The 24,400-nt window shown below is 40.2% G+C and overlaps 2 protein-coding genes across 8 annotated transcripts in view; both read left to right on the top strand.

Moving 5' to 3' along the window:
* The window catches only part of LOC141380605 (PTB domain-containing engulfment adapter protein 1), a 6,131-nt gene extending 5,135 nt beyond the window's left edge, over positions 1-996 (top strand). The window contains exon 9 of the mRNA XM_087306380.1: positions 620-996. Coding sequence (XP_087162506.1) covers positions 620-669 — 50 coding nt within the window. The 3' untranslated portion in view covers positions 670-996. The remainder of the gene's footprint in view (positions 1-619) is intronic.
* A 744-nt stretch (positions 997-1,740) lies between these two features.
* On the top strand, positions 1,741-14,606 carry tmem106c (transmembrane protein 106C). Of its 7 annotated transcripts, none has more exons than XR_015522969.1 (12): positions 1,741-1,809; positions 4,067-4,303; positions 5,143-5,206; positions 5,541-5,700; positions 6,917-7,057; positions 7,505-7,554; positions 7,635-7,688; positions 9,230-9,388; positions 11,362-11,510; positions 12,156-12,362; positions 12,484-12,650; positions 13,063-14,606. XR_015522969.1 is itself a non-coding variant. In XM_087306198.1 (9 exons), the coding sequence occupies exons 2-8, from the start codon at positions 4,093-4,095 to the stop codon at positions 9,375-9,377; spliced, it is 828 nt and encodes a 275-aa protein (XP_087162324.1). In that variant the 5' UTR covers positions 1,741-1,809; positions 4,067-4,092; the 3' UTR covers positions 9,378-9,388; positions 10,459-10,734.
* Positions 14,607-24,400: the final 9,794 nt, after the last annotated feature.

The raw sequence follows: 24,400 nt of genomic DNA, 5'->3' as shown, positions 1-24,400 counted from the left end.
GTATTTATAGTAGTTTAGGAGTCATCTGATTGGATAGTAGTGAATTGGATAATGCGGGTCAGCTGCTAGCAATCATAAGCACGTGATCCTCTCGAAATTTGTTTATACATAAACTTCACTTAAATAAACACCGTCTTGTTGTCATCTGAGGAGTGGAACTGTATTCAGGTATACAGTAATTGAATAATTAAATGTAAAATAATACAGCATAGTCTTCATTTTATAAACAGTTCAACACAATTAATTATTATTATTATTGACAAATGAAACAAAAGCCTCAAAACTCTTGCACAATGATCAATTATACACCAGACTCAGCATTGCGTATCCTTGTGCGAACGCTGACGTTGCGTATTGATGCTGAAATGATATTGAATGAAGCTGTTAAGCAGAGTGAATTGCTCTGTCCTGTTCACACGGTCATGACAGCACCTGAAGAATTCAGCAATTATTTAATTTGAATCTCTGAGAAGATTGAAATGAGTAAATAGATCAGTAAATCAGTGTGTCTGCCTGTACACATCTGTATGGTCACAAAAGTCTAAAATGTCTTAAAATGAATATGCATTCAGTAATATATTTAGCAGTGGTGGGGTGTGGTTTGTTTTGCTTATTTCAGTGAGATTCTTCACAGAAGATGACAAGACTCCTTTGGAAAGAAATTTTTGAGGAGAAACAGAAGATAAATGTCTGATCAAAGCTACTGAAACACCATCATCAAACACCTCCAGCAGATCTGACCACACTGAGCTGTGGAAAACACCATTTCAACATGAAGAAGCATCTGCCTGAACACTAAACTATTCAGATGAACATGTAATTCATTAAATTGATAAATATGTAGGGTAACTTTAGGGATGCACACTTGAGTGGATTGTCTACAGGTAATCTTTAGCTGAACGCTACTTAACATTTGACTTTAAGCTAACTTCATATTGTTTATTTACTGCATCTTTTCATAATGCTTGATATTAAAGTGAGAGACATGAGAAAATATGTTTGCCTTCTCTTGCAGTTTGTCATGTATAAAATGACTACATTTATTTATGAATCATTTGAGCAATAAATCTCTAGGCACCTCACCCAAAAACATTCTTAAGTGTGTCGTCGATGTGTCATAAAACCATCTACCCAAGCTGAACTATATCCTCAATTTATATAGTAATTACACATAATTAAAATATATTCACTAAATATCTCATTAAAATGTCTAAATTTCACAAAACATATCCAGTAAAAACAAAAATCCAGTAATTAATTAATTAATAGTCAAAAAGTAAGAACTGTGCTTTCTGTGGCAAAGTGCCTAAAAAGCACATAATGTTGTAATAAAGTGGTGAAATGACTAGCTCTGTGGGAATGTGAACAGATTTAATAATCTGAATATTGTCATTACAGCAATGCTAAAACTGTATGAAAAATAGGTCATTTCTTGATGTTAAAGACATCGTGTGACAGAGTTTGACAAATTCACTCACACTCAAGTGTAAACCTTCATCGCTTTCTTTCTTCTGTTGAACACTAAAGAAGATATTTTGAAGAATGCTGAAAACCAGTGACCATCCACTTCCATAGCTGCAAAAACCAAAACTGTGGACATCAATGGTGATGAGTTTCCAGCACTCTTCAAAATATCTTCACAAACAAGTTAGAATCAAGTCAAGAGAGAGTAAATTACGACATGATCTTCATTTCTAGGTGAACTGACCCTTTAATCTGCTCAGCAAGTGTTTTACCGCCACCGATGAGCTTCCGGTAAACGTGACTATTTTTAATATTTGGTGACGCAGCAGAGGTGATCTCTCAAGGGTGAGGTGTTTTTATTGTGATTTATATTAACATCCTGAATAAACCATTCCCATGCATTTTGTATATTATGAGAATAAATAACCATAATCTAAATAGATCGAAGTAAAGTTGGTTTTATATTCGAATATTCAGACATTCTTCTTAATAATATCATGTCAGAAAAGTACTCTGCGAATTCTAAATAGGGAATTCACATTAGCAGAAATGACTATCAAAGTCCAGCATTCACAGTCAATTAGATAGTGCTAATGTTACAAGTCATACTGGCATGCTAATTTCCATCCAATATTCAGAGTAACATAAACAATATAGAGACAGCTAAATGAACCAATGTGCGCATATAAACCAACTCTACTCTAAATAGCCGGGTCCGTCTCGTTTTAGGGTCCCCTAGAAACATTTCCCCTGTGTTCAGTGTGCTATTTGCATGTGTTGTTATCAAATGCAGAAGTTTTCCTAACGTGTTTGCGTTGTGAGGATCTGCAACACGTGTCAAACCGATGAGGAGCTTTTCCTTATTTGCTTGTGTGTTTTAATTGCACGTGTTTTACTAAATTGCAGCACTTTAACTCTCTCTCTCTCTCTCTCTCACTCTCTAGAAATGAATGTCAAAGCTGCTAGTTTGACATAATGTTGCTAGGCTAGCATGACAAGTTGCTAAATCTAGAAACAAAAGACTCACTGTAAATAAACAGTCCCGTTGCGCTGCTGCAGTGTTTGTGCTGTTCATCTCCGGAGTGACAGGTGGCAGTCGAGTGTCCATAGGCGCCATAAGAGCCCAGAACAGAGAGAGAGAGAGAGACACACACACACACAGACCAATGAAACCGAGCGGACTGACTGACAGGAGTTTAAGCTGAAGTGAATCTGAGGTTTCTGCGTGTCTGCAGTTTGAGGTAAGATATACTTTCTGAACTGTACCACAGATACACTAAATCCTGATGCAAATCCAGGTGAGCTCGGCAGGAAGTACAGTGACGGTAGCATATGCCAGACTAAACAGACTAACGTTAATATCTAGAGGTAAAGTTGGCTTTATATTCGCACATTCAGACTTAACATAATAATAATAATTTCAGAAAAGGAATTTTTGCTAATCACATGATCAGCTAATGATGATCACTGTACAGCACTGTTGACAGTCAGTTAATCAGTGCTGGTGATGGAGGTAAAGTTGGGTTTATATGCGCACATTGGTTCATTTAGCACTCTCTATATTGTTTATCATGTTACTCTGAATATTGGATGGAAATTAGCATGCTAGTATGACTTGTAAACAACATTAACACTATCTAGCTGACTGTGAACAATGGTGTACTTTGATAGTCATTTACTGCTAATATGATTTACCTATTTAGGTTTTGCAGAGAATACTTTTCTGACATGATATTATTGAGGAGAATGTCTGAATATCCCAATATAACACCAGCTTTACCTCTGTGTGTTGGTGTTGTGTAGCGGCTGTGTCATTATAATCAATCTGTGTTAGACTGTTTACATTATGCTTTACTATTATATTGAAGCTTTTTATTAAAGTCTGAATGTGCAAATGGAAAACCAACTTTACCTCAAGCATGTGATTTGTGTTCAAAAGAAAAGTTGTGTGTTTAGGTGTAACCAAGTATTTGGAAACATTAAATGACTTCTGTTTTATATCCTGTGACAAACTTTAAGGTGTTATTAATGTCCTGTGTCTTATTACTGAGATAGAGTTCAATTATATATATTTATATATCAATGCAACATGCACAAAAGTAAACTAATCTAGTTCCCTAAATGTGTTTCTAAAAGTCAATAAAACATGCACCAATAAACATACAGAGATATAACTTCACCTCAAATATAACTTTAAATATAACCTGATTACTCCATACTCAAGATTACATGATAAACAGCAGGGAAAATAAGTGTTTGACCATCCGCATTTTCATCAGTAAGGGGATTTGTGTGTGGGCTATTGACACAGAATTTCCACCAGATGCAGATATCAAGCCAAATATTGAGTTCATACAAAGACATCAGAACATTTCAGTATACAAGCGGAGTCATAATAAATAAAGTGACACGACACAGGGAATGAGCACTGAACACACTTTATTTAATCCTTTGTATAAGTGATTCCAGCCTCTAGACGCCTGTGTGGAGAGACCAGTCGTCTGCATTGCTCAGGAGTGATTCTGGAAAAACCTAAATCAAGTGTTCCTAAATAAAAGTACATCCTCATCCTCCTCATCCTCCTCCTCATTGTGTCTCTCAGATTGCTGGGCTGTGAGTGTGTTTGTGATGGGGGCGTCTCTGTGCCGGACAGACCGCTGGCTCTTGGTTGTCCCGGGCCGCAGACGCAGCGCTCATAAAGGCTGTCTGACGGGTGGAGACGAGTCTCTGGATGGGCTGGACCGACAGGAGGACATCGCTCAGTTCCCCTATGTAGAGTTCACCGGCCGCGACAGCATCACCTGCCCTACCTGCCAGGGCTCCGGACGCATCCCAGCAGGTGAGCACGCCGAAAATACACAGCTTCACACTCACCTTATGAAGGAGGAACTCTTCAAAATCAGTCCAGATTACATGTAATAATGTTATATATCTCTCTGAAGCTGACCCTCGTAGACTGTGATCCTAATGATTTCCATCAAGTGTGATTATAACCAACACAGTTAAATCCTGTTCAGCATCAGAGGCTGCTGGAGATGCTCACACACTGCTCACACACTCCCTAAATGTCTGTAAATTAGGGCTGCACAATGTATTGCTTCAGCATGGATATCGCCGGATCTGCAGTGTGCAGCTGGGCTTATGATATCAGAACATGTGCTTTGTGGGATCATCACACACTTTAACCCCAATAGAGGGAAAGGTTTTTACATCTGGATGTGTCTTTAAGGCCCGTTACTGTGCGATATCAAGCTGATTTAAATCATGTAGTTGAAAAGTTTTAAGCTTTAGCAAAGATTATTTCTATTGAATTGTTTATGCAGTGTAGACTGCACAGTGTTAATTCACACATGATCACTGCATTTCAGTTCCTAAATACTGTTAAATCCACAGACACTCACAGCACACTGTTAATTCTGTATCTTTATTCAGGTTTGTTCATGGAGGATTAATGTCACTTGTGGAGTTATATTTCTATCACATTATACATCACAGACACAACAAACATGGCAATGTGCTTTATCTGTTTCAGATATTGTGCAGCTGTAATGAGAATTCAGGAGAGGGGTTTGTTGTGTTCTGTGTTGTGTAAAATCAGCAGGTAATCAGTGGTATGGGTCGAGGTCAGGAGGTGGAGGATGTTTCTCAGTGTTATCTGACCGGCTGATTGTTTTTCAGGGCAGCTGAATGAGTTGGTTGCTCTGATCCCCTACAGCGATCAAAGGTTACAGCCTCGGAGAACGTGAGTGAAACACACACACACACACACACACACACACACACACACACACTACTGGGGTTAAACCCTGCTCAATAGTCATTTCTGCTGAATGAATATGAGCTGGTGAGCTGTAACCGCTGACCTCCACAGTAAGAAACACAAGTACAGTGGCAGTCAATGGTTACAGGTTTCCAACATTCTTCAGATTATCTCATTTTGTGATTTGACAGAAGAAAGAAACTCAGACTGTTTAGAAATGGGTAAGAGTGAGTAGATGAGGACAGGGTCTTCACTCCCTGTAAGCACACTAACACACTGGCTCAGACTCGTGATTGTCCACTTCCTCTCTCTGCAGGAAGCTGTATGTGGTGCTGTCAGTAATTCTGTGTCTGCTGGCGTCTTTTCTGGTGGCTTTCTTCCTGTTTCCACGTGCTGTGCTGGTGGTGGACGATGGCATCCGCTCCGTGACTGTGCACTTTGACCGAAACAACAGCAAAGTGCTCATCAACATGACGGTGATGTCCTCATTAGTGTTATCCGCCTGTGCAGTACTGTTCCCGGGTTCATCCGCTACTCATGTCAATTGAGAAAACACAGTTTTATGAATATGAGAGATGCTCGTTTACCAGCTTTTAGTCAAATGACACATTACAGGGACTTTGATATAAAGTTGTGGTGTAAACGATCAGTCTAGCAGCAAGATAAACACTATTCATTCATAACTATAACAATATTCATTCATAACTATAACAATATTACCGTACAACTACTCATCATCACTGTAGAGTTTATTCAATTCATTTCAGTTCATCTTTATTTCTATAGCGCTTTACAGCAGCTCAGCACAGATGAAGCTCTAGTAGTGAAACTGCTTCAGTCCAGTGTTCAGTGTGATGTGAAAGTCTCTACTGATAGTACAAACACTGAAGATGAACATGAGGGAATTATAATGCCTTTATGGCAAGGGTTCAAGGCTCCTGTTGCCCTAATGATGCACCCTAACCATCCTTTGCATTTGGATTTCAAAAGTGTGCTTTAATGTGTGCGTTAATGCGTGTGTTAATGTGTGTGTTAATGCGTGTGTTAATGTGTGTGCAGTGTTAATTAACCCTTGTCTACTGTTCAGATTGACTCCCCTTTGGTGATGTTGGGGCTGTTTTTGCCCTATTGTCTTCCATTATAATCACATTTATTGACTGCAAAGCCACGACAGCAGATACTCCTGCATTCTGGAGTGTTGCTGGTTTTCTCTGTTGTTATTAAGTGGGATAATGTGTCATTAATACTGTTGATCATCAGTGTGCAGCATTAACCCTTTAGATTGGCCTGTGCTGAAGAGTTTATTATCATTTAGGTGGAGTTTAGTGGAGTAAAACAGCAGATTATACAGTAGTGTGTGTGCAGAAATACACTCACTGTGTTTGCTAATGCATGAGTATCTGCTGTCATGGCTTTACAATCAATAAATGTGATTATAATGGAGGTCAATGGGGCAAAAACAGACACCAACATCACCAAAGAGGAGTCAATCTGAACACATTGTGTTGATCAGTTTAGGAACAATTTCAAAGCATTTCTCCAAAATATGCATCAAAATCAGATGGATCAGCAGAAATCATCACATTTGCTGAAACACAGAGAAAGATGAAGACTCTAAATCAGCCCAGAGAGGATAAAAATGACCCAGCAGCACACAAGGGTTGATGATTGAGTTGTTGTTGTGTTAAACAGAGCTCGCTGAACTTCACCAACTCTAATTTCTTCACGGTGTGGGTGGACAGTGTGAGCTGTCAGGTGCTCTACATGAAGAGCGTCATTGGCTCTCAGCAGCTGGATAACGTCATCCACATTCAGCCCCTCAGCCAGAGACAGGTACAGTTCATCTAAATCTGGGTTGTTTTCACGGCTCCTTTCATTTTGATGCGACATACTTTTCAGCAGAATCAGTGCTGTACAGTCTTCATTAAATGATGAGGAGAGGAAGTGTTGCTAAAGGAAGCGAGGATTCATCATTTCACTTTATTCAATCTCTCGCATCCTTTCCTTGTGTCCAGGATAGAAGAAGAAGAATGGAGAAACTCTCAGTGTCTCTGATATACACTGGCTGTGTTTAGTGTGCATATCTCTTCATGTTTTTGATCAATCATTTACTATCATATACTCAGTATTGTGTAATGGATTGAAGTTTACTATGGAATGTGTTTGCTAATGCTGTAATAGTCTAAGTGTATCTCGAATGGGACTGAATTCAGTCACTGAGTGTAAAGTAATGAATTGTGGATGATGTTAACTGCTGCATCTGAATGTGTTTAAATGCAGGTCAACTTCACTGTCAAGATGGAGATCGGAGGAAGCCTCTCTTATGTTTAGTGAGTGTCAGATCAGTAACTCATCTTCATTAGTCTATATCTGCTCTTCTCTGACTTCATATTGTCCCACTCTGTTTTAGTGCTTTTTGCACAATGGCCACCATCAAGGTCCACAACATCGTGGTGTTCATGCAGTAAGTGTCTCATTGCCACATTCACACTTACTGTCTTCAGCTGTTGAAAGTTGGAGACGATGAATCAAGATCCCGAAACACTTCTAGAGCACCCTCTGCTGTTAAACACTAGCCTAGAGCGCCATCTGCTGTTAAACACTAGCCTAGAGCGCCATCTGCTGTTAAACATTAGCCTAGAGCGCCCTCTGCTGTTAAACACTAGCCTAGAGCACCCTCTGCTGTTAAACACTAGCCTAGAGCACCCTCTGCTGTTAAACACTAGCCTAGAGCGCCATCTGCTGTTAAACTCTAGCCTAGAGCGCCGTCTGCTGTTAAACACTAGCCTAGAGCACCCTCTGCTGTTAAACACTAGCCTAGAGCACCCTCTGCTGTTAAACACTAGCCTAGAGCGCCATCTGCTGTTAAACTCTAGCCTAGAGCGCCGTCTGCTGTTAAACACTAGCCTAGAGCATCCTCTGCTGTTAAACACTAGCCTAGAGCGCCCTCTGCTGTTAAACACTAGCCTAGAGCGCCGTCTGCTGTTAAACACTAGTCTAGAGCGCCCTCTGCTGTTAAACACTAGTCTAGAGCGCCCTCTGCTGTTAAACACTAGCCTAGAGCGCCCTCTGCTGTTAAACACTAGTCTAGAGCGCCCTCTGCTGTTAAACACTAGCCTAGAGCGCCGTCTGCTGTTAAAGACTAGTCTAGAGCGCCGTCTGCTGTTAAAGACTAGTCTAGAGCGCCCTCTGCTGTTAAACACTAGCCTAGAGCGCCCTCTGCTGTTAAACACTAGCCTAGAGCGTCCTCTGCTGTTAAACACTAGCCTAGAGCGCCCTCTGTTGTTAAACACTAGCCTAGAGCGCCCTCTGCTGTTAAACACTAGCCTAGAACGCCCTCTGCTGTTAAACACTAGCCTAGAGCGCCCTCTGCTGTAAACACTAGCCTAGAGCGCCCTCTGCTGTTAAACACTAGCCTAGAGCACCGTCTGCTGTTAAACACTAGCCTAGAGCGTCCTCTGCTGTAAACACTAGCCTAGAGCGTCCTCTGCTGTAAACACTAGCCTAGAGCGCCGTCTGCTGTTAAACACTAGCCTAGAGCGCCCTCTGCTGTTAAACACTAGCCTAGAGCGCCGTCTGCTGTTAAACACTAGTCTAGAGCGCCGTCTGCTGTTAAACACTAGTCTAGAGCGCCCTCTGCTGTTAAACACTAGTCTAGAGCGTCCTCTGCTGTTAAACACTAGTCTAGAGCGCCCTCTGCTGTTAAACACTAGTCTAGAGCGTCCTCTGCTGTTAAACACTAGTCTAGAGCGCGAGCACCTCAGAGCGCTGTCTGCTGTTAAGCAGGATTAGATGAGAAGCTGAAGTCTGAGGTGATGTGAACACATGTTTAATCTATTTAGGTGGAAGAGACGAACTGACTTTAGATGTTTATATCAGATGTTATATCTTCTAAAGCTGAATTTTGTCTGTCTTGGAGACTCTAGATTACAGATATCCTTAACTAACATGCTGAAACATCCGTCTAAATGTATTTTAATTTGACGGGACCTTATATTCCCCCAGGACCTCAGTGAAAACCTCCTACATGGTGCGAGCGGGACAGAATACTGTGGAAACGTACCGCTACATCGACTGCGGCTCAAACTCCACCGTGCACCAGCCGTCAGGACTCGCCTGGTCTAATCCTCAGAACAGGAAACTGCTCCGGTGAAAACTCAGCCGGTAGACGCTCGCTCATTTCTCTGAAGGCAGCTCCGTTTCTTTAATTCCTGTCACTGTACAAGCTCAACACATCCAATATGATGTACAATATCACTGAATCATCTCTCAGTACAGATGCTGCAGTCTCTCACTTACAGTTTAGTATTGTTTATTGCCCAAATATCTAAAAATCCAGAAGCATTTTCCACACTAGCGCTAAATATAGTGGTCAAAATGCAGAGAGATTTTCATTAAAACAAGCCGAATAATCTGACCGTGAGGGAAGCAGAATACTCTTAAAGTTATTCCTGATACAAGATGATTTCACTTCCTCCATCGTCAGATTATTCTGTTTGTTTTAAGGAGAATCTCTCTTCATTTTGACTCATTTCTTAAAGCAAGACTATATTTCATACTGGATTAGGAAATGCTTCTTGATTTTCGAGTTTGTAGATGTTTTGATGAGTGTTTGGACTAGACACTGAAAGTTAGAGCAGCATGTGTTGCGGTGTGCTGGAAAGGGCTCTGCTTTCTTTGATCAGTTCTCTATCTTTATCATCTATTAGAGTTGCTGTACATTTATTTTTGCAGTGATTTGACCAAAAGGGAGATTTTATTTAATTATTGACAGGATGCTGATGTGCACTTTAAAATACCTCTTGCTTTAATTTATTTGATGTTTTTTCTTATTGCCAAATGTCTGTCCTTGTGTTTGTAATGTCCAGTAATTCATCTGATTTCTGCTGATTATTTCTCTTATTTATTCATTTTGTTCTGCAGTAAAACTCAGCTTGAATTCATCAGTCAGAGTGACAAATAATCAGGATATATAGACTGAAATTATACATACCCCTGGCAGATTTTGACTTAAAGTTACTTTTACTGACCCAGGCTTCTCCTACAAAAGAGTTAGAGGATGTGCAAGAGGCGTCATTCTGGAACAAAAATACTTCTCAGCTTTTATTTACATTTGAACAAAAACTTTAGGTCAGAATTTGCCATGGGTGTGAATAGTTTGAGGTTTGACTGAAAGGTGTAGATGAAGTGTGTGTTCTCAGTGTTAATGTGTGTGTTTCTGATGGGAAGTGCAGATGTCTGCTGTGCGACGCTGAAGCTGAGGAGAAACCTGTTACACAGCAGTGACCTGCTTCAGTCTCTGCATCTGTGATGCCATGATAATGTGTTTCACCAAGCTTTAATTGATCAAATGCTGACAGATGCTCCTCATTGACAGAAGCAGCTTTACTGAGGCACTTTCTTTCTCTGCAGATTTCGCTGAATGATTGACTTATAGTCGTGTTTTTCATTGTCGGACATGTTGAAAAATAAGCTGATAATAAAGTGTTGGATTGAGTTTTTGCTCTGAATGCCGTGTCAGAATATAATTTTGTTAATATGTTTGGATGAAATGTTTTTCTGTTTTTATTTATTCCATTTTTAAATTTTCCCACCTGCCAGATTAACCTCAACAGTACAGGCCCCAGTTCAGTGTGATCTACAGCCACAACCATTACTAGCAGCTTTAAAATATTCTTTCTACTCTGCTCTGATTGGTCAGATGACTCTACTTCCCTCTGATTGGTCAGATGGCTCTTTACTGAGAAAAGAGATGAAAATCCTCTATGCTGAGCTCTGTAAATGAAAAGAAACAGAAACAGAATTTGATCTATCTTAAAACAAATGTCAATATCTTAAATCACATCACATCTACCTTTAATGTTATGATTCTGGATATTTAACATTATTTTAAAATATGGAGAGCCGTTTCAAACACGTACAAATGAAAATCATTGTTAATATCATTATATTAGTTATTAAAATAAATGTGCAGCAGAGCTTCTCTCTGTACACTCCAGACCAACAGGGGGCGCTCGCTCTGTGATGATCAAGTCAAATCAGCTTCACTTCTACAGTGCTCTATATAGTGTAGACAGAGCTCCAGCACTGTGTGTGTGTGTGTGTGTGTGTGTGTGTGTGTGTGTGGTGTTTTTCAGGAGAACACCTGCGCTTCTGTCTGCTGGACTACACCTGCTCCTCCAGCCACATGGAGGACACACACGTGCAGCACAGCCAACAACACTTCCTGTCTGCAGTTCAGGACTCCAGCCACTTCCTGTTCTTTAACTTCAGACACACACTGCAGGTATGACGGTGAGACGCGCACACACAGATCAGCTTTACAGACACACTCCGGCTTTTTGTAAATGGGCTGATTTCAGCATGTCTGAATCCCTCAGCAGGTCTCAGCATCTGCAGGAGCAGTTTTAGCGTAGCTTAGCATAAATCATTGAATCGGATTAGACCATTAGCATCGCACTCAAAGGACCAAAGCGTTAGGGGAGTTTTCCTCTGTGAAGCGTGGCTCTTCTGTCGTATCGTGTACTAAGACAGACAGACAGAAGATGAGGAGCTGCTGTTAGTCTGGTATAGCTGAGCTGTTCCCTCATTCAGGCGTAATAATCCAGAAACTCTGCGGTGGTAGTGCGACTGCAGCGGCGCAGTGATATTACACAGCACGGACACCTTTTTCTCATTCTAGGGACTGTTTTCAGGAGCTTCTGCTGATCTTACTGCATTGTCAATGCAGAATAGTCCAGCTTAAGCAGGAGAATCATCACTAATGACTTAGTTTTGAGGAAGATGCTAACGGTCTAATCCGATTCAGTGATTTATGCTAAGCTAAGCTAACAGCACTCCTGCAGACAGTGGTGAAAGTGTGCTGTGTGCTCCTGATTCCCCTCAGCTCTGCTCTGACTCGTCACTCTCTGCTTCGTGTTTCTGTCATCAGAGTTCTTCTGGAAGCTGATCGGCACCACAGAGAAGTCCACCAATCAGATGTTCACACACACAGACACACACACACACACACACACACACACACACACACACACACACACACACACACACACACACACACACACGTACAGCCGTCACGACACACAGAACATTTACATCATCACACAGCTGCTCACAGTCCTGCGCCGCTTCTTCACTGGTGAGTGTGTGATTATGTGTGTGTGGTTGTGTTGATTAGCTGATCAGGAGTGTGATTGTGCTTGAGATGGACTCTGCAGGTGTGTGTGTGTGTGTGTGTGTGTGTGTGTGTGTGTGTGCAGGTACCTGCCGGCGGTCACTGCTGACAGTCTGCTGTAGCAGCACAGTAACCCGGAGCTGGACGTCTCTTGGCCAGACATTTGCACACAGCAGCTTATGATGGAGCTGTCCACAGCCGTACACACACTCCGACTCACACAGTGCAGACGAGACTCACACTTCACAGACGGTGAGCTCTGTGTGTTTAAGGCAGGGGTCACCAATCTCGATCCTGGAGGGCCGGTGTCCCTGCAGGGTTTAGCTCCAGCTTGCCTCAACACACCTGCCTGGGTGTTTCAGTATACCTAGTAAGACCTTGATTAGCTGTTCAGTCGTGTTTGATTAGGGTTAGAGCTAGAATCTGCAGGACACCGGCCCTCCAGGAATAAGTTTGGTGACCACTGGTTTAAGGAGTTTCACACACCTGCTGTTATTAGTTCTGAGCACAACCATCACCTGTGTGTGTGTGTGTGTGTGTGTGTGTGTGTGTGTGTGTGTGTGTGTGTGTGTGTGTGTGTGTGTGTGTGTGTGTGTGTGTGTGTGTGTGTGTGTGTGTGTGTGTGTGTGTGTGTGTGTGTGTGTGCGCGTGCGTGTGCACGCAGGTGATCTGGAGCCCGGCAACGGCTCAAGGGGTGGAGCTAGCGAGCTGTTCAGTGATGATTGGCCAGGATACATTTCATTCTCTGCACTCAGAAATAACCCTGTGGACAAGCACCCCACCCATATGGCAGACCCCGCCCAAATGACAGACTCCGCCCTCAAGACACACCCACTAATAAAGGAAAACAGTCTAAATGGATGAAGCCAATCAGACGTGCTCAGACCTTCCCCTGTTCTGCCTCTGATGTTTTGCTTTACTATCTCTGTCTGTAACACACACACACACACACACACACACAGCAGCAGCAGCAGCAGCAGCATGATGGCCCGATCGCTGCATTCTCAAGTGATCTTCTGTAGTGTTCTTCTGTTCTTGGAGCGGTGCTGTTCCCTGTGTTCTGACTCTGCTGATGTTCACGAGGAGCTTCTGATCTTCACTATATATGATGTCTGTGTTATATTGGATGTAGTTAATTTATTCATGATTATTATTAATGTACCCTTATGTACAGTATTTCTGCATGTTCAAGCTCTATGAATGGCAGGAGTAAAATCCCTTCAGGTTCGTTGAATGTGGAGCTGATTATCTGCTGTGTGTAGATGTATCATGCAGTGGCCTAATTGCTTCCTTATGATGTTAATAATGTAAGGATGTTATTATTAGTCTATCCTACATGACATAATAACTTATCATTCTGTCACCAACATGAATATAGAATGTGTGAATCAATTTCGTCATTGGCATGACTTTAACATCATTGATTCGTTTTGCAAAATTCTTAACTCAGTTTGCATGATGTGAGTTGTCAAACTGCTGATTTTAAAGGAAGACACTAAACCAGCTGTACTCCTCATAAACGGTAACCCCACAGAAATATTTTTCATCAGTAATGACAGTTTCTTTATTAAATCTCACCTTTAATAATTCTCTCGAAACACTTCATAACTAATGAAGTAAGGGCAACAGGTCTAAAATAATTTAACTCCCACAGAAACATAATTTTGGCTATAGGAACAGATTTCTTCCAGATTTCAGGAACTCTTTGCAACGTAAGAGACTGAAGAAATGCAATGAAATATTTCAGAAAGTTGTTCAGCACATGTATGTACCACTCTACCACCAATATTATCTGGGCCTGGGCTTTTTTTAGTATTAATTCTCTGAAAGAGGTCTTTGACCTGAGTCCTACTAATGTTTATGGATTTACTACATGACAGGTGTTTTAAAATGTCATTTTCTGACTTAAAATCACCCTCATCAGACCTTAAGTAAAATGTATTCAATTCCTGAGCAAACTCTCTCACAGAACTAACACCATTTTAATTGGCTTCATTGCCCTCTCTATTTTCTTTACTCGCAGCCATTGTGTTTACACCTTGCCAGACTGATCTTCAGTTTTTGCTGCTAGACTGCTTCTGTATTTTCTGTTTCTCTACTTTTATTATGTACACTGTTTATACATTGTTGAATCAAGGTAATCTAAATACACAATTGAGATGTGTTTGTGTTTTATTATTATCATCTCCATTAAATTACATGAATCAGTTTGCCTGCATGAAGACATTTATCTGTCTATGTAAATTGTAAATTACCACACTAAATCAGCTGTACTCCTCATAAACGGTAACCCCACAGAAATACTTTTGATCAGTAATGACAGTTTATTTGCTCAACACTTATTCTACACAATAAACTGACTAAAATGCAGAAAAAATTAAACCAAAACATTAAAAAACGGCCGAGATATAAAGGATTAAACCTGACCGAAAGCACACTCAGCTGAGGACACACAGGATTGGTCTAGAAACACGAATACTAATGAGTCATTTGCATATGGTCTATTCTCTAATAAAACACGATTTTAAAGGGCTTCATAAGCTTAAATATGATAATCAAAGTATGGGCAAACAACCTAGACATCAGGTAATCAAATTCTGAATAAAAATATACAAACAAGAACAAAGAAAAACACAAACAAACAATTGGTCATCACCATTGCCGAAATGCTGTGTCTCAAAACCTGGTCAATGGACCGGGGTGTCCAGTTCTTCAGGGTAATGCTCCTAACGGTTATCCCTGATAAGGATAATGTCTGCTTAGTTCTTGCATTGCCTTAGGGGAGACGTTTGGTAGAAGAATGATATATCTACAGAGATATATCCGCCAGACTGAACCTCGTCCTGACCTCTCAAAATTTTTCATATCTAGCAAATAGTGGGAGGTCAGATTTATCTCTTTGAATACTTCTAGTCACATTTGGGCAAGTCCTCTGGTCATATTGGATAAGTGAAACTTCTTGGATGTTGACTGGAAGTATTCTGGAGAAAATCAGCAGGGAGTGAGAAGGCAATGACCAGTTCATAGTCAACTTTTACTCCTGAATCTACCTGTTAGATTCAGCTGATTTGGGCAAGGGCTCTCCTGTTCCCTGGAGATATCTGGGGTCCTGGGGAGCCTGATCTCTGGATTAGCCAGAGTAGACCCCATAGAGAAACATCTTCAGACTCTTCTCGGGTGACCTGGGCAACCTTGCGGTGTTAACAAAAGGTCACTTGGGGGAGTGGTAAGTATTCAGCCCCCCTGGGTCCACTTGGACAGCACGCAGGGAAGGTGGCCGGGGGCGAACAGGCCTTAAATGAAGCCCAGTCTTCTACTGGTGATTAGCACCTCCACACAACAGCACATTGTGCATCAACACCACCTACACCAGTCATTCAAGAACTTTTCAAAAAGTCATCAATTCAAACATGAGATCTACTTAGGATTTGTAACCCCAGAATTTACTAGGATTAAGGTTAAGGAGTAAGACTAGTACTTCCATAGGGACACTTTAAAACACCAAATCTAATTTTTATGAGATTTATAACCTTTTCAGAATGACCAGATTTTTCCTTTCTTTAAGATCCATTATTTCTATGGGAAGATTTAAAATATATTTATTCTCCTATAACTTTTAACCCAGAACTTTTTCAGGAAAAAAAACCCTACATGCCTTCTCCAGAACATCTGTAGTGTACATGGCTGGTTTCAGAAATAAGATCTTCTGTAACTCCTAGAACATTTAACCCCAGAACCTCTCAGTGAAGGTAACCACACTTCATTCTTACAATCTCAATTTCATGGGAATATTGGAACCTCTTCACCTATAAATATTTCAACTTTACCAGTTCCAGTTTCCTCTTCAAAAATCTCAATTTAAATGGGAACATCTCAAGTATCAAGAATTCCTTTTGGTAGTGAATCCTTTCAAAAACAAAGCCCTCACTTTAAGGCTCTCACTTAAGCAATGAAAATCACAGTTTGGTTCTATTGTGAATTTTTTTTTTCTCTCTCCACATAGCGTGATTGCAGACATTCACAACTATACAGAATGGCATAGACAGTACACCTATTTCCAAAATTTATTTGTCAGACAGTACTCAATGCCATTTGCAGTGGTCTAATAATAGTCAAACCTTTGGGAGATATTTCTGATGACTGGTTTAAAATCTGTCCAGAATCTTAAAACTCAATATAGTTTGCCAGGCAGCTGCTTTGAGGTTTATTCACATTAAATCAGCTCTTTGGACAGCTCAGTGCTCCGGGCATATGTTACCTTGGAAATCTCTCAACGACCTATTCACTCATTGCATAAATGAATTCCTCCTTCAGTGGAATCTCCCTTATCTGCCTCAGTTTCTTGAACATTCATACAAACTTCTTTCTATTATAACTGTTTGGGCTAAGGATCTTTGAGGATGTGCATACTTTTTCACAGCAGGTATGAGAAGTTTAAATCAGCTCTGTTTTCAGAGATTAATTTCGGTGTTTAATTTTCACTGCTGAAAGTCCAAACAATGAAGAAAATCCATCCATGCTCAACTACACAAGCCCCAAACCAAGCTGCAGTTTGTTAGTGAGGCCAGCAGGGCAACTGCCTAGTAACTCATTACAGTAGTCTAACTGAGAGGTCATGAAAGCATGAATAAGCTTTTCTGCATCAGTTATTTATAGCTTGTCAAAGTTTGCGACATTAAGATGAAGTTGAGTTTTATGGATGCTTTAATCTGGCCTTACACAGGTTGCTGTCAGAAATAGCCCCCAAATTACTGACTGAAGATGAGGACTAGGTTAGGGCACAATTGTCAGCTCTAAAAAGCTGACCAATCACAGCTTGCTCTATTCATTGAGGTGTGCATGTATCTGACTGCCACAGCAAGGGCTATAACCATGCACAGGCTGTGCTGAAGCATACTTGTGTGCTTGATGCAGCAGTATAAATGCGTCTTTAGGAGTGTTTGTGCTATGAGATTCTCTACATCCAGATTAATTTTTTTCATAACTTTAGCTGCTTTTCCACTCGTGCTGAATCGTTCTCTAAATGGAACTGCTCCATTTTGTGCCAAACTGGTCCAGGCAGCACTAATACGGTTATTTTCCACTCATGCAGTAACAGCTCTTTGAAACATTAAACAACCCATCAGTAGTTGCCTTTAATGCAATGTAAACCGCTCCCTTTGTTTAAACTCAATAGCTAAAACGCACTTTCAAGTTAATAAAAACAAAAGCAACCAATTGAATAAACACTGCTATGCCGCACTCATATAGTGGTGCTGCATATAGGTACATGTTACAGCACTTTTTTTAGAGGTCGTATGTTCTGCGCCTCTGGCTAAATTTAATTTGGAGGGGAAATGACAATGTAATGATTGAAAATGTTTGCAGGGAGAATAAATGTTTAAGATCTCTGAATATGACATAAAATTAAACTATGATAATGCACCAATAGTGCATTTGTATTACAATAGCAGAAATATATTTTGGATGGGGCTTGTCAAAAGTGACCGGGCACTTTAACTAATGGCACTCCACTTTAATTTTTACAATCTATAAGTTGATTATAACGTGCTACATTTTGATGGTAAAATATAACCCTTAAAACCAGGGGTGTCAAACTCAACTCCTGGAGGGCTGAAGCCCTGCACAGTTTAGTTCCAACCCTGCTCCAACACACTTACCTGTAGGTTTCAAACAAGCCTGAAAGACTCAATTAGTTTGATAAGTTGTTTAATTACAGTTGGAACTAAACTGTGCAGAGCTGCGGCCCTTTTGGAACTGAGTTTGACACCCGTGTTAAACAATGGCAGTTAAGTATTAGAACATTAAATGAATGCAGCAAGTGAAATAAACAACAAATCTGAAAATGCATCAGGATTTTAAGATCTATTTATCAGCTTGACATTTTTAGAAAATTTTTGCATAGCTACCCAGTATATATTACAGATCAGGAAATAAAACAAAAGCGTTACACAGCCCCATAAATGTCAAACTTGTGTATAACTAAATCACAATGGCCTACTGCTGAAATGCTGAATTTATTATTCATTTATTAACATGTCAAAACCTAGTGATTATTTTGAGAGCAATGCTGACATTTATTAAATTCATTGATGTGACTAGTTTATCAGAGCATATATAGACTAAAAAAATCATACAACAGTACCTTGGACAGCAGTGCCACTCTAAAGCTTTAGAGCAAAGTAAAAAAAATTATTGAAAGTTGACTTTTTCTACCAGGCTTCGATGATACACATTTCTTATTTGCTTTATTCGATGCGCAGTAGGAAAAAGTCTCAGTGCATGTAGTCATTGGTTTAATTCTCTCCTGGATCAAAGCGAGATTTGTGCCACAAATACAGTGCTGCATGCAATAAACTTGCGTCAGTCAGGTGAATTAAAGGTCTTAAATGCTCAGGATGTCAATCAAATTATTAAACTCACCATTAATAAAATAGTAGGCTATTTCATTATTTTAGATGACTGGTTAGAAAATAAACCATGTATAAAATAAGTCAATGAAATAACGGAGTTATTCACTTCTCTTCCAGAGACTGCTCTATGGTTTAAACCCTTTTAAAACTATTGTTAGACCAGGCAGCACTAATATGGTTTTATTTTCCACTCATTCTGCAACAGCTCTTTGAAACCTTGCACAACACATCAGTAGTTGCCTTTAATTCAATGTAAACCGCTCCCTGTTCAATTAAACTTAAAAGCTGAACTTGCAAGTTAAAAAACAAAAGCAACCAAGTGAATAAACACTGCTATGCCGCTCTCATATAGTGGTGCTGCATATAGGTAAATGTTACAGCACCTTTTTTTTTTTAAATGTCATATGTTGTGCGCCTCTGGCTAAATTTAATTTTTAGGGGAAATGACAAATGTAACAATTAAAAATGTTTGCAGGGGGAAAAAAGTAATTAAGATTTCTGAACTTGACATAAAATTAAACTATGATAATGCAACAATAGTGCATTTGTATTACAATAGCAGAAATATATTTTGTATGGGCCTTGTCAAAAGTGAGTTGGCACTTTAATAGCACTTAACTTTAATTTTTACAATCTATAAGTTGATTATACATTTTGATGGTAAAATATAACCCTTTAAACCAGGGGTGTCAACTAGATTCCTGGAGGGCTGATGCCCAGTTTAGTTCCAACCCTGCTCCAACACTTACCTGTAGGTTTCAAAAAAGCCTGAAGGACTCAATTAGTTTGATCAGGTGTGTTTAATTAAACACACCTGATCAAACTAATTGAGTTAGGGTTAGGGTTAGGGTTAGACATATTTCATGTCAGATCATCTATTGGATCTTTTATATGCATCATGGTTTCGTTTGTATCTACATCTTGGTCACCTGGATTTCCTTAGTGCAATCTTTGAAAACTCTAAACAGTTTACCCATCCTTTCTCTCTCTCTCTCTTCGAACACTAGCATTATCTTGGATTGACGTCATCTACTTGGATACTATGTCACTTAAATCATCATTTTATTCCCATCCACACACCAATGATGGATCTTTCACCAAGATTATTCAATGTTCAGTTCTTTCTTGGATGGTCTTAACCAGCATTTTGAATCATCTTCATCTACTTTTTTGAAGACCAATATATACCACTGTCTTACACCTTATACTAACTACAAGGGTTTCTTAACCAATACTAACTAACTTCTCAGAGCAACAAATCATTTCTTAAAGCATTGAAGGAAAATTGACTAAAGAATGTCTACCCTTAAGTCAAACCTAATTATAAATAACAACCTTCCCTCAAACTTAACCCTAAAACCAGATGTTTTGTAACTAAAGAACATTAAATAATTTAACACATCCTAAAACAAAACCTGGTCAATTAAGTTGAGAACATTACCTCTACTAAACTTTACCTCAAATAAACTGATTTAGTAGTTAATTATTAATATATTAATATATTAAAATATATAAATATTGAGCGAACTAGGGGTAGAGCGAACTAGGGGTAGAGCGAACTAGGGGTAGAGCGAACTAGGGGTAGAGCGAACTAGGGGTAGAGCGAACTAGGGGTAGAGCGAACTAGGGGTAGAGCGAACTAGGGGTAGAGCGAACTAGGGGTAGAGCGAACTAGGGGTAGAGCGAACTAGGGGTAGAGCGAACTAGGGGTAGAGCGAACTAGGGGTAGAGCGAACTAGGGGTAGAGCGAACTAGGGGTAGAGCGAACTAGGGGTAGAGCGAACTAGGGGTAGAGCGAACTAGGGGTAGAGCGAACTAGGGGTAGAGCGAACTAGGGGTAGAGCGAACTAGGGGTAGAGCGAACTAGGGGTAGAGCGAACTAGGGGTAGAGCGAACTAGGGGTAGAGCGAACTAGGGGTAGAGCGAACTAGGGGTAGAGCGAACTAGGGGTAGAGCGAACTAGGGGTAGAGCGAACTAGGGGTAGAGCGAACTAGGGGTAGAGCGAACTAGGGGTAGAGCGAACTAGGGGTAGAGCGAACTAGGGGTAGAGCGAACTAGGGGTAGAGCGAACTAGGGGTAGAGCGAACTAGGGGTAGAGCGAACTAGGGGTAGAGCGAACTAGGGGTAGAGCGAACTAGGGGTAGAGCGAACTAGGGGTAGAGCGAACTAGGGGTAGAGCGAACTAGGGGTAGAGCGAACTAGGGGTAGAGCGAACTAGGGGTAGAGCGAACTAGGGGTAGAGCGAACTAGGGGTAGAGCGAACTAGGGGTAGAGCGAACTAGGGGTAGAGCGAACTAGGGGTAGAGCGAACTAGGGGTAGAGCGAACTAGGGGTAGAGCGAACTAGGGGTAGAGCGAACTAGGGGTAGAGCGAACTAGGGGTAGAGCGAACTAGGGGTAGAGCGAACTAGGGGTAGAGCGAACTAGGGGTAGAGCGAACTAGGGGTAGAGCGAACTAGGGGTAGAGCGAACTAGGGGTAGAGCGAACTAGGGGTAGAGCGAACTAGGGGTTAGGGTTAGGGTTAGGGTTAGGGTTAGGGTTAGGGTTAGGGTTAGGGTTAGGGTTAGGGTTAGGGTTAGGGTTAGGGTTAGGGTTAGGGTTAGGGTTAGGGTTAGGTATAGGTGTCAAAACGAGTTTCACCCTCATTATGTTTCACCCTCATTAGCATATTGGATCTGATTGGTCCAGACTAAAAGGGCTGTATCTCTTGAACGGTAGGTCCAATTTGCATGAATGAGGTGTCCTTTGATTCGTTATTTGTCCGTCTGTCTGTCTGTCTGTCTGTCTGTCTGTCTGTCTGTCTGTCTGTCTGTCTGTCTGTCCGTCTGTCTGTCCGTCCATCCATGTGTTGGCTTATGGCTAGGGTTTGGGTTAGGGGTTAGTCAGAGTGTTCGTTCTTGCTAAATGGGGTCTGGGGTTTAGCGGAAACGAACACCACCGGGGGGCGCTAACGAGGGCCACGTGTAGGGTTAGGGTCAGGGTGGGGGTTTTGGGGTCATTCGGTCTCTCTGTGTTTAGGGTTATCGTCTTGGGGTTAAGGGGTTAAGGGCCATGTGGTGGGGGTTGGGGGTTTTGGGATGGGGGTTTGAGGAGGGTTAGGGTCAAGGCTGCATATAGGTATAGGTGTCAAAACGAGTTTCACCCTCATTATGTTTCACCCTCATTAGCATATTGGATCTGATTGGTCCAGACTAAAAGGGCTGTATCTCTTGAACGGTAGGTCCAATTTGCATGAATGAGGTGTCCTTTGATTCGTTATTTGTCCGTCTGTCTGTCTGTCTGTCTGTCTGTCTGTCTGTCTGTCTGTCTGTCTGTCTGTCTGTCTGTCTGTCCGTCTGTCTGTCCGTCCATCCATGTGTTGGCTTATGGCTAGGGTTTGGGTTAGGGGTTAGTCAGAGTGTTCGTTCTTGCTAAATGGGGTCTGGGGTTTAGCGGAAACGAACACCACCGGGGGGCGCTAACGAGGGCCACGTGTAGGGTTAGGGTCAGGGTGGGGGTTTTGGGGTCATTCGGTCTCTCTGTGTTTAGGGTTATCGTCTTGGGGTTAAGGGGTTAAGGGCCATGTGGTGGGGGTTGGGGGTTTTGGGATGGGGGTTTGAGGAGGGTTAGGGTCAAGGCTGCATATAGGTATAGGTGTCAATACGAGTTTCACCCTCATTATGTTTCACCCTCATTAGCATATTGGATCTGATTGGTCCAGACTAAAAGGGCTGTATCTTTTGAACGGTAGGTCCAATTTGCATGAATGAGGTGTCCTTTGATTCGTTATTTGTCCGTCTGTCTGTCTGTCTGTCTGTCTGTCTGTCTGTCTGTCTGTCTGTCTGTCTGTCTGTCTGTCTGTCTGTCCGTCCATCCATGTGTTGGCTTATGGCTAGGGTTTGGGTTAGGGGTTAGTCACAGTGTTCGTTCTTGCTAAATGGGGTCTAGGGTTTAGCGGAAACGAACACCACCGGGGGGGCGCTAACGAGGGCCACGTGTAGGGTTAGGGTCAGGGTGGGGGTTTTGGGGTCATTCGGTCTCCAGGTGTGTGGGGTGGTCGACTTGGGGTTATATATATATATATATATATATATATATATATATATATATATATATATATATATATATATATATATATATATATATACGTGTGTGTGTGTGTGTGTGTGTGTGTGTGTGTGTGTGTGTATTTATATATGTATATATATATATATATATATATATATATATATATATATATATATATACGTGTGTGTGTGTGTGTGTGTGTGTGTGTGTGTGTGTGTATTTATATATGTATATATATATATAAATATATATATATATATATATATATATATATATATATATATATATATATTTAATTATAAATTATAAATATAAATTATATAAATTATAATTATATAAATATATATAGTCTGTTCATCCATCCATCCATGCAGTAAGTGTCCTTTATTGAATCATATCTGTGCAGTTACATATCCCTGATAATAACCCCAACTGGAAATGTTGATTAAATTGCCCCCTCTAGTGTACAAAAGGGGATATGGCATGTGTTCGAAATGGCTAAAAAGTGCAGTACCATAGCAGTTTCGAACAGCATAGGGGGCGCTAATTTGCATTGACCTCTGTGTGTTATTAGATATGATGTTTAAAAGAGCAAACTAATATCTGTCTGATACTGTCACAGTGTGTCTGATATTTTTTTCTTCTGGAGAAAGTCTTGTTTGTTTTATTTTGGCAAGAATAAAAGTAGCTTTGAAAAAAAAAAAGATTAAAAAATATTATAAAAAAGATTTAAAAAATAAATTAAAAAATATATCTGTGTGTGTGTGTGTGTGTGTGTGTGTGTGTGTGTGTGTGTGTGTGTGTGTGTGTGTGTGTGAGTGTTTGTGTGTGTTTTTGTATATATATATATATATATATATATATATATATATATATATATATATAAATTATATATATATATATATATATATATATATATATATATATAAATTATATATATTTAATTATAAATTATAAATATTAATTATACAAATTATAATTATATAAATATATATAGTCTGTTCATCCATCCATCCATGCAGTAAGTGTCCTTTATTGAATCATATCTGTGCAGTTACATATCCCTGATAATAACCCCAACTGGAAATGTTGATTAAATTGCCCCCTCTAGTGTACAAAAGGGGATATGGCATGTGTTCGAAATGGCTAAAAAGTGCAGTACCATAGCAGCTTCGAACAGCATAGGGGGCGCTAATTTGCATTGACCTCTGTGTGTTATTAGATAGGATGTTTAAAAGAGCAAATTAATATCTGTCTGATACTGTCACAGTGTGTCTGATATTTTTTTCTTCTGGAGAAAGTCTTGTTTGTTTTATTTTGGCAAGAATAAAAGTAGCTTTGAAAAAAAAAAAGATTAAAAAATATTATAAAAAAGATTTAAAAAATAAATTAAAAAATATATCTGTGTGTGTGTGTGTGTGTGTGTGTGTGTGTGTGTGTGTGTGAGTGTTTGTGTGTGTGTGTTTGTATATATATATATATATATATATATATATATATATATATATATAAATTATATATATATATATATATATATATAT

The sequence above is a fragment of the Danio rerio genome, chromosome 23 (assembly GCF_052040795.2).
Source record: "Danio rerio strain M-AB ecotype USA chromosome 23, GRCz13ab, whole genome shotgun sequence".
NCBI lineage: Eukaryota > Metazoa > Chordata > Actinopteri > Cypriniformes > Danionidae > Danio > Danio rerio.
The sequence above is the reverse complement of the archived record's forward strand: the minus strand, read 5'-3'. Positions and strand labels throughout refer to the sequence as shown.

What these genes read in the sequence shown, in the direction of transcription:
- tmem106c (XM_087306198.1), top strand. Translation starts at nt 4,093, where the DNA reads ATGGGGGCGTCTCTGTGCCGGACAGACCGCTGGCTCTTGGTTGTCCCG. An exon ending in AAGTGCTCATCAACATGACG is followed by an intron (nt 5,701 to 6,916) that starts GTGATGTCCTCA and finishes TGTGTTAAACAG; the next exon opens with AGCTCGCTGAACTTCACCAA. An exon ending in GGAAGCCTCTCTTATGTTTA is followed by an intron (nt 7,555 to 7,634) that starts GTGAGTGTCAGA and finishes ACTCTGTTTTAG; the next exon opens with TGCTTTTTGCACAATGGCCA.